This window comes from Melospiza georgiana, chromosome 3 (assembly GCF_028018845.1).
Source record: "Melospiza georgiana isolate bMelGeo1 chromosome 3, bMelGeo1.pri, whole genome shotgun sequence".
Classification (NCBI taxonomy): Eukaryota; Metazoa; Chordata; class Aves; order Passeriformes; family Passerellidae; genus Melospiza; species Melospiza georgiana.
The window spans coordinates 72970085-72980756 of NC_080432.1; the positions used below are offsets into that span (position 1 = coordinate 72970085).

A 10672-nucleotide genomic window follows, 5' to 3' on the forward strand; every position below is an offset into this window, starting at 1 on the left:
TTTTATAGTTATATTATAATCTATACTGGAAAGAAATACTGTTTTTGAATTCTACCTGATAATCTGGCAACTTACAGTATTTTGGTAAGGAAATTACGTAGTTATTCACGCTTACTCTATCTAGATTCCGAAGTTTATTGTTAACCAAGTGAGAAAACAAAACACTGAAAGCCAGAAGAAGGAGAAAAAGGACAAAGCTATGAAGAAACTTCTGAAAAAGATGGCATATGACCGGGAAAAGCACGAGAAACAGGAGAAGACTCCTAATGATGTAAGGAAACATGTATCTGAAATGCTTTATTAATGGGATTGTAATTTTTAGTGAAAAAGTGGATAGAGCAGAGGGGATATGTACATTTTTTTAATTGATAATTTCAATAGGTAGCGAGTCAGTGTGGATTTCACAGTTTGTGGGTTACTGGCAGGACACATTTAGAGGATTGTACTTTTTTTGTTTGTTTTCACAGATTTTTCAGAATATTTCTAAAAAAATATTCTAAAAAATGCTAAGCACTGAGCTCTTTGTCCCAGTCTTTAGCTAGAACATGCACAACCTGCCCAACCCAAGAAATCCCAAAGGATGAAACAGACATGAAAAACTGATGAACTGCTTCTTATGCAGCTGCTGTCCAAGTGGCTACTGCCAGCCTACCCAGTGTATATAACCCACAGTTCAGTATCTCTCCTTTAGATAACTGGCTTCTGCCATACCCATCAGTGATACCAAGGCGTAAGTTTCAGCAGAACACTCTTCACACACTCTTTAAAATACAAAAATCCTATAGCAATTGTAGTGTTAATTTTTCCTGTAGTTCAGAAAGATTTTAGTTGAGCTGTTCCCACTTACATAAAAACTTTAAAAATACAGCTTGTGCATGTTGAAATTGTTGATAATTTTTATAGTTACAATTTTTTGAAACTTTTTTAGGCTATACAATATACTACCTTAATTATAAAGCATTTGAAGTACATTATTCCAAAGTTGGTTTAAATACACGAACAGATAATACCAAATATATGTATTCTGATACCATAATGAAAATGTTTTGGATTTGGGTGGTGTGAGAATCTCTCATTTGGGTGGTGTGAAAGTACCCCCTTGTGGGTTGAAGTCACAGTGAAGATTCTGGTGAGGTAGAGTCATCTTGTGGTCGCTGGTAGAAATGCAGTCTGCTCTGAGCAGTCTGGTTTTATTACCAAATGTGTATATGTCAGGCTGTTACAAAAAAAAGGGTTGTCATATTCTTATAAAGGCATTTTTTAAGCTTTTAAGCCGAAGCAAATAGAATGTGGCAAATTAATATGCTATATGTCCAGAATCGGCTGGAGACTTATGTTTCAGTTTTCCTATCTCATTTTTTATACAGTATTTGACACATATCTTAATGTCAAAATTAATTAATTCCCCAAGCATCACTTTGCATTACTTTAATTTCTGTCTGTATGCGGGAATCTTTACACAGAATGACTTACATATGATTTTAAAATAAAGCTAATTAAACATTGGAATTTGTTTTTCCTGGTCTAATAAGAAAAGAATTCTTTGAATTTAATTCACTTGAGTTGATGTGATTCACTTAATGCTGCCATCCTGTGTTCAACACTGAAATAACAGAAAATGCATTGAAAAAATAAATGCTGTTTCAAGTTCAGATATTAGATTTTTTTATAGTTCAGTGCAAAGATATGTCTTTTTAATCCACTGGGGAATTAGGGCTGAGGTCTTTTAGAGTGAATTATGCCTTTCTAATCCACTGGGGAGATAGAACTGAAGTCTCGTGTAATATTCTTATTCAAATGTAAATGTAAAGTTACTATTCAATGATTTTCTTCAAGCCGTAGTTTTCTGTGGAGATTTTTGTCAAAATTAAATGGTACAATTTTTTACAAATCCTTCATGCTTATTGCAAGCATTCAGTAATTTTGGGTGCTTGAGAACATGTTAGTCTTAAAATCATATTCACGAATTGATAAGGCTTCATTGTGAATGACAATTTATACATTTTTCAATTACAAATGTCTCATTCTTTCAGGAAAATTTATTGGTTTGGGTTTTCCTTCTCCCTAATTTTCAATTCATACTGCTTTAATTTACAAATGAGGTAAATTTCCTGTGCAATTTTTGAACTATATTTAACTGTCAGGTGGTAAGTGAGGTACCCAGACATGGTGAATTTCCCACTCCAGTGAAACCTGTTTGGAACTTTGACAGAATCACTAGGTTGGAAGAGACCTTAAAGATCATTGAGTCCAACCCATGCCCAAACACCTCAGCTAAACCATGGCACTGACTGCCACATCCAGTCTTTTTTTAAGCACAATTCCTAATTACCTTGTGTGCTGCTGAATAATAGCTGAGGAAAATTTTCTGTTTTCTAACACTTGCTGTGGCACCCTACGTGATTAGACAGAGATGGACAGAACCTGAGTCACCTCCACATTCTCCAGAAATTACTCCGTATCAGCGTTCTTATTAGCAGCTCATTGGGATAAAATTTCATCTTAGCTCTGATGAGACCTCTCTATCAATCAGATTTTCACTTTTCAGACAGAGGTTAAAAAGCATTTACTGCAAACTCCAGGTGAGATCTCTGTACAGTGTTGAGAGAGGTTAATATTAGAGGGCTTGTGAATGTTAATTGCTTTTTGGGATACCTATGCATACCTATGGCCCCAAGTCAGTGTTGGGGATTAAGTCTTTGTGTTGGGTTGAATAATGCTCTAGACAGACAAAGAAAGATGCCCTCAGGACTGAAAATTTACCTATTGCCTTTAGCCACATTTCTACCCTCTGTCATTGTATTCCTCTGTATGGTGCAGTTGTTCCAAAAAGGGAGCTATCATGTGAGCGGCACAACGCAATGCACTGGGCTGAGCTGCTGCAGGTTGTAAAACCCATTGTGTCCCATGGCCCTTCTGTTTGCATGATCTGATTGAATTTACAGAGTAACCTTTCTGACTCCAGCTGAATATGTCACTCATTGCAGTGTCAGATCATTTACTAAAAAAATTATTACCTGCTAAATCATTTCTCTGTGTATGGTTTTCTAGTTCTTTGTCCCAAACTAAGTGCAATATTTTGCAGCCCAAAGAGAAGAACTGCTTTGCATTTCTTTCAGCCTTTGCCTTCCATATAGCAAGATCCTTTTGAAAATCAGTTTTGTTCTTCATAATGTTCGTGCCCTGTACCTGCTTGGTACGCTTTGCACCTTGAATAACTATGCATAATAATCCTTCATTATGAAAATACTGCATAGTCACATTTCTCTCTGCACCTAGAAAAATATTTAAGTGCATCAGGAAAATGGATTAGAAGAAACTGGAAGAGACCTACCCCAGATCCTATAGCCAGGCAGCTGCTCTTCTCTGTGTTATATAGATTCTAAGCCCCTCTGAAAAGGAAGGGTTTGAAGAAGATGAGTACCTCACAGGTGACTGCTCTGCCTGCTGCAGACTAAATGTTATAGGCCAATGTATTTTCCATGAAGTAAGGATGTGCTGTCTTCAGTTTTTTTAATAATGCATGTTCCTATTTCAGCCAGAGGTTGCAGTGGTTTAAATCTGACCTGAGAGGACCTGTGAGGCAGGGAAGGGAACTTGCAAACTGAATAGCATTGGTGACCCACTCTTCAGTGTGTTGTCAGTCCTCTCATACGTTCATAGCTTAATATGTTGTGATACGGAGCCAGCCCCTCACTTGGGTATTTTGGGCTGTGCTGTTCAGAGAATAGGTCCTGTCATTCAGCTCTTAGAGGTTTTAGGCCACGTTTTCTTTCCCACTAACCTGTGCAGTGTATGGGCTATGGGATGCTCAGGTTCTGTTCTCTCTGTAGTTTGGCAGCATGAATATATTGTGCAGCTGAGCATGATTTCTCCTGGAAATGCAGGTGGTGAAAGTGGCAAAATGCATTAATTAGCTGAGCTAATAATGATTCTCTGTGAATAAACAAAGTAATTATTCTGTTTGATCTGTGACCATAATGTTAGAGCTCTGTGGACATTTCTTGTTCTTTTTCTCATATATTCAAAGTAGACTGCTTTTTAAATAATTTATCATGTGCCTGCTCTGTAGGAAAAAAAAAGTCATCCAGCTGAAGTTGGAGACACTCCATTAAAATCAACTAAGACAAAATGATCAAGATCAAGAACTGTATACAAAAATGAAAGCTAGTTTAAATTGACCAATTTGAATTTGATGGAAGGCCAGATAGTTCTATAAACATTCATCCTTAAAAATGTAATTTCCTTTTGCCAGAATCCCAGAAGTTTGGAAAGGGGCAAAAAAATTTTTAGCAGGATTTACTACCTAGCAGATGGCTATAGACACTGTTCCTGTAGGTGGGGGCCTTAAAGAACAGATGTGACAAGTTTAGAGTTAATCTAGGGGAAATCTCATGGAGATCTCTTGCAATCTTGCAAGTCTTTGATTCCACAATTACTGCATAGCAAATTCTCAGTGTGATGATTCTTGCTGCTTTTGACAGAAGTAGTTATGATGTCTAGGATTTTTAAATCGATAAATAATAAGACTGGACAAAAAGGATAGTTTGGTTAAAATTGCTTACCGTAACTCATCATTTGTATAGTAATGAACCTTCAGCTTTCTCAGGAAACTATTCTTCCAATTCTGCTCACGTTTGTACTTGTTCTGTACTCATTTAACTCTGATGGTTTCAGAGAAGCTATTTTAGATTCACAGGTGCCTGGATTTATTAATTGATTATGGAAGAAAAAATGTTCAATTTTGCAGTTGGGTAAATTGGGGTGGGAAAGGAGACAGTGAACTGCCATAATCAACCTTGAGTACAGAGACTCTTAGTTTATTTTCCTATCAAAAGGAGTAGGTTTGGGTAAATGATAATGTAATAGGAATAAAAATGTTTCCAGGAACAGAAATTAGGACCTTATTAACAAATAAATTATATATTTTGTAACTTGAAATGTCATGTACCTACAAGTGGGACAGAAAAGCTGTCTTTTCTCCTCCTTCTCTGTAGTTAATATGATCAATATTCATCATCAAGGACTTGTGGTTTGAAATCAAATACAAATTCATTATATAGTCAGACTATTATATAGGGCAGATTGCCTAGCTGAACAATAAGAAATAGGGAGAAAAACCTGCAGTATTGAATATCTGTTTTTAAAAAATAAAGTTTACAAAAAGGAAAGAAGAATCCTTTAAAGTAGACTGATCCATGAGTACTTTTTGTTTTCTTTTTTGGGGGGGATTTTTTGGGTTTTTTTGGGCAGGAAGTTCAGATTAAAAGGAACTGGACTGAACTGCCAGAAGTTTTGGCAGAGGGTTGGTGTGGGGTCACTGCCTGGTTTTCATGCCTGCAGCAAGAATTTTTCATATCAGTGTCACATGCTCCTTATCAAACCAAAGTGTGCTCTTAATGTAGCATAATTGTTATTGTTATTCTTAACATCTTTGAAAAATAATTAAACGCTACTGTTCCTTTGTTCTGAAGTTCTCCCTGTTGTTAAAAAGAGCTTTGAAGGTCGGATGTAATTTACTGAACTGCGGCGTAGTTATTGTATGTTTGTAGAGAAGTGTAGTAGATAGTGAAGTGCAGAGCACTGTACTTACTTACTTATTCCATACTGTATTTTGAGAAGCTCATCAAAGCCAGCTGCTAGCAGCTTTGTTCCACCACTCTTATTGCTTTGCAGACTGATGTTCCTCAGGGAGTGATACGGGTGCAGGCGCCTCATCTTTCCAAAGTTTCCATGGCAATACAGCTGACAGAAGAGCTGAAAGCCGGTGATATAGTAGCCAGGTTTCTCAGCCAGAAAAGGTATAAACACATCTTTGTTTTGTTATCATGTCGGGAGAAGTGTCTCTTCATTTATTATATCAAGAAAAAAGTTTTAAAATACTCAAAGTCCAGGTCAGTTCATGAACTGTTTGGCTGAATTTAGCCATCAAAATACACGCTTGAGGAATTAATGCTTTTAAATGTTATTAAAGCCCAGGAAACCTTTAGGAATATATAAATGCTGTTAGTAAAAAATTAATTGCTGTTTAATCTGATGGGTCAGGAATAATTTGGTAATTTTGTGGGGACGAGAAGGGTACTCCAAGAAAACAGAGGAATGAGGAAAGAAGAAAGTTTTTTGTTTTTTTTTAAATAATGCATTTATTATGTAAATATATAATACATTTATATATAAAAACCTATTTAAAATACAAGCATCATAAAGGCACCCCAGGACATGCATTTCTATGTAACAGCATAATAGGTACTGGAGTATAATGATGTGAAAATGTCATGTACATTAAATGATTTTAAACCAAAAGCTACATTTTAGTCATTCAAATCCATTTAGAAAGGGAGAAATTTTAATGAACCTTTTGAAAAAAAATAAAATTAATGCACGTGTTTATCATATCTAGCTATTCATCTAAATATGGTACACTAGTTGAGATTTAGAAGCTGCTTTTTCCTAAATGCTGTTTTTAGAGTTTTACACCATTGTCAGAAAATGATTTTCTCCCTGAGCTTTAGCATAGATTATTACAATTAAGCAGTGAGAATAATAGAATCCCTTTGTAATACAGGGACTTTATTTTTCCACTGTCTGTTTTTTACTTCTTTTAATTGCAATACAATTAAATCCAGCAAGAAAGCGGTTTTCCCCATCCAACCATAAGGTTTTTTCTGAAATATGGCATATTTGAGGGAAATATTTATTTTTGCAGCATCAGTAAAAGAAAAATCAGAGGGTAAATATCAAGCTACTTGCTAATAACAATGAAATTCTTTCCTAAAACCTGCGGTTTCTTCATATTTATCTTATTTTACCTTTTCTAGTGTACTGTTCACTTGCAGGACTGTTCATTTGCACTAGCATGCAAGGGTATTCTTGGTCACTGATTTTGTCAGTAAGGATTTGTGATATGTGCAGTGCTGTTTTTACTTAGCATTAACTTCTCCTAGACATGTCTGGGTGGCTGATCCACAAGCACCTTTGTAATATCATCATTATGTTTTGTTCCCCACAGTGGAAATGTCCAAACACTCAAGAAAGAAGAGGTCTTTCTTTATGAAATAGGAGGAAATATTGGTAAGGATGGCTTCGGAACAACTTATTTTGCTAGAATAGGATTCCTTGGCACATTGTCTGTGGGCTTCACTGTTGTTGCATTTTTATTCATGTCCCTTGTTCTCCCTGACACTAAGGCAGACAGTTAACCTTGTGGAGAAGGCAGCAGAGATGTTGGTGTAATCATTATACTAGTGGTATCTTACCGTCTGTCCCTGAGGAAGTTGGCAGCTGTAACAGATGTTCCTGATATGTAGGTACAGTGAATAAGCACAGAAAAGTTGGATACAAAGGTGCTTGGAGTTAATCTTATTCATCTCTTTGTATTGAGGCATAATAAGTGAGCTCTCATTCCTTCATGTTCTGCATTTGAGTGTCACTTTGGGGGGAGTGTTCTTCTGGGGGGAAGAAAATGCTCAGCCAGAAAGATGACCATGTGATAAAATTTTCCGACAGCTAATCTTTCCTACTCTGCTTATTCCAGATCCTTTTGATTAAAGTAAATAGCAGATAAGCAAAGTTAATGCCAAGGATAATCCTGAGCCCAGTTCTAAAGTTTTCTTCCATGAATGCAAGACTATTTTTGCATTAGAAATCAGTTACTAATCAGTGTATTTTTCATATGTTCAGGAAAACAAAAGGAGAACTAGAAAGCAGTAGTAGATTGGATTTACATTTACTTTTTTCCTTAACTGTGTCCTGTTAAACTTACTTGGCATTATAAAACCACATGCAATACTTCTTTCCTTTGCAAATTTCAATTCCGTATGTAAATTGCTACTTATAGCATTTTTCTTTTATTCTAATCACTGTTATAAATCATGGTTTTTGCATGTTTGTCTAAACCAAAAGACCTAATTAAAAATGGCACTTACTTATGTTTCCTGCAAGAGGTATGTTTTTAATAAGTCTGATAAATAAGTTGCCGAGATGGTTGTATGCCAGATGAATGTATTATATGTTCTCTTGCAAATCCAGTATCTACATACATTTCCTATGCCTGTTAAAGCAGGTTGCAATCCCAGATGTAAAACTTTTTTAAAGGAAAGGAATATCTTTTTTATTCTACAGAGGTGTAATCATTGCAGGAAAAAAGGTTTTGTAGCATAATTCCAATGAATCTTGAACCAACTGTTACTGTTACTTTAAATTTGTGACAGAAATTTTATTTCTCTTAGATAAAGTGCAGATTTATTTTGTTTTGTGGCAACATAGGTTAGAAAGCTTAGATGTTTTTTCTGTCTGAATGGTTTACTTCCAGAGGATTTCAACTTTAATCAGTCCTTATTAGTCCTTATTAATACTCTCAGTTGAAGTAAGAGAAACTCCCTGCCTTTAACCTGCCATACAGGTTTAAGTAAACCAGCTGTCTGACCTTTGCCATCTGTCTCTCTTCCCAGTGTGCCTGACTCATGTAGAGGGAGCCCAAAACAAGACTTGAGGGGCTCGTGACACTCTCATGTCCTTACGCTTGTACTTAAAATTGTAACAAGCACAACACTGTGATCTTGTCCTCTAGCAGATGCAGCTGCTGAAGTCTGCACACATTTCTTTAGTAGTCAGTACACTGTAGGATTTAAGGGCACTGAATGGGACTTCTGCTGCAGATTTGTGCCCAGGACTGGATGGATAGGGACATAGCAAAGTGCTGTCCCCATGCTCTCACTGCCTGAACATGCTGCACTGTGCAGAGGAGAAGACCTAGCTCAGCAACATGGGCAGTACTGGTCACAGAGGTTCGGATTAAAATCCTAGAGAGCAGATGGAGACTGTGCCTGGTTGAGCAGGGAGGCCAAAGAGCTGGCAAACAAACTCAGCTGGACCATTCTACCTGTGTTTGCCTCCTGTCTCAGGAGTGCAAGTACTGGAAATGTCTTTCTGGCACGAGTCATCCACCCCAAATAATTGCATAGCAGAGTAGCAGAGGAGCTGTGATGTAGAGCTGTAAATGCATGAGATAATGCTTTGCCTGTAGGGGAATGGGAAGAATGAGCAGATCTTGATGGATCAGCATATGCTATTTTCATCATTGCTACTAGACATAAATTAATTGCCTGTAGTGCACCAAGAACAGTGTACTACTTTTCCCTCCTAGGACAGCAGCTATTACAAGTGCTGTACAGAACAGCTGATTTAGGAGGAGGAGGATAGGGAGTAACACCTTCTTAGCAAGCAAAAACCTTGCACAAACTTAGCATTTAAAAAGGGGAAAATACCCTGAAATTTTAATGGGTTTCCATGCAAATGTGAATGTAGTTTTTGGATATAATCATGAGAGGATCAGGACATTGCTCCATTTTTACTTGCAGAGGGGAGTTCCCATCTGCATGAACTGTGTGAGGAATCTGACCTAGAACGTGTCGCAGAGGCAGAGCAGCCTTTCTGTCCTTCCTTCTTCCTCTTCTCCCCTTCCTCCTCAAGGCAGACAGGAAGGGTAGGAGCACCTCCAACTTTTATGTGCATTGTCCTTTGTTAAACACCACAGAGAGACTGTGAAAATGTCATGGGGTAAAACAGTAACAGGAACTTTGGAAATTGTTTAGTTTCTCTGTTGGTACTGGTGTAACCACGTGGCTTTTCTGTTTCCAGGAGAACGCTGCCTTGATGATGATACCTACATGAAGGACCTATACCAGCTCAACCCAAATGCTGAGTGGGTTATAAAACCTAAACAGAGCTAAGATCACAGCTAATGGCAAAACCTCCAACCTGTGGACTTACGTTGTACGGCTGAATGTTTCAAAGGGAGAGTGTGTCCTCTCAACATTCAGCCATTGTGTATATTGATAGAACTTTATCCAATGTAAAAAAAAAAAGGCAATAGTGACCCAACAGTTATAACAAGTGAACTTTCAGTTTTACTTGCAGCAAAATTTTGGAGATAGCACAATTTTCCCACTCATGTTTGAAACGAGCATAAGTACCTTATATATTTTATATATAAGTACCTTAAATATTTTAATGGCACTAAGCTACCTCCCATCTGGTAGGTCTTGTTTAAGAATTTATTTTTCAAGCAGGTGTTTAAACTCTTTGTATTAGAGACCTACAAACTCTTTGAGTAGCATTTTGTGTTCATATAGGGCTTTTCAGTGCTAATGCAATAGAGAACCAAATCCTGATCAGCACTTCTGAATGGTACAGTATTAAAAATACCTGACCGAGTCATATGAATTTCCCAAATAAGTGTGAATTTCACTGGAAAAAACTGCAATGCAATGTATTTTGTCTTTGGAAGTCCTAATTTAAAGTTTGATGAAAACTATTTAAAAACAACTGTGAAGATGCTTTCTATGCAGCTTTTTTGCTAGGTCTTTTAAGTAATTTTATTTTTACTCCAGTTGATTGTGCTCTTGAGATTATTATAAAACAAAAGAAAGGATCACATGACAAGGTGAGTCTTTTTAAAGCTCTTGGCATTGTCCTTTCTGGCATATTGTCATGCACTAGAAAAACCTTTTAGGTATTTCAGCAGTGATTGCAGCCATGTTACATACACTGATTTCAGGTTTTTTGGACCTCTGATAGATTTTTATGAACTGCCAAAACTTTTAAGTTACTAACATAATAAAAACTTTCAGGAAAAACAAAATAACTGTGGAAGGAAACTGTAGTCTCAATT

At 36.8% G+C, this 10672-nt stretch overlaps 1 protein-coding gene across 3 annotated transcripts in view; it reads left to right on the forward strand.

Moving 5' to 3' along the window:
- ARHGAP18 (Rho GTPase activating protein 18) overlaps positions 1–10432 on the forward strand; it is a 93303-nt gene extending 82871 nt beyond the window's left edge. For all 3 annotated transcript variants that reach the window (XM_058020148.1, XM_058020147.1, XM_058020149.1), the window contains exons 12-15: positions 125–271; positions 5677–5801; positions 7010–7071; positions 9640–10432. In XM_058020148.1, coding sequence (XP_057876131.1) covers positions 125–271; positions 5677–5801; positions 7010–7071; positions 9640–9731 — 426 coding nt within the window. In that variant the 3' untranslated portion in view covers positions 9732–10432. The remainder of the gene's footprint in view (positions 1–124; positions 272–5676; positions 5802–7009; positions 7072–9639) is intronic.
- The last annotated feature ends 240 nt before the right edge of the window (positions 10433–10672 follow it).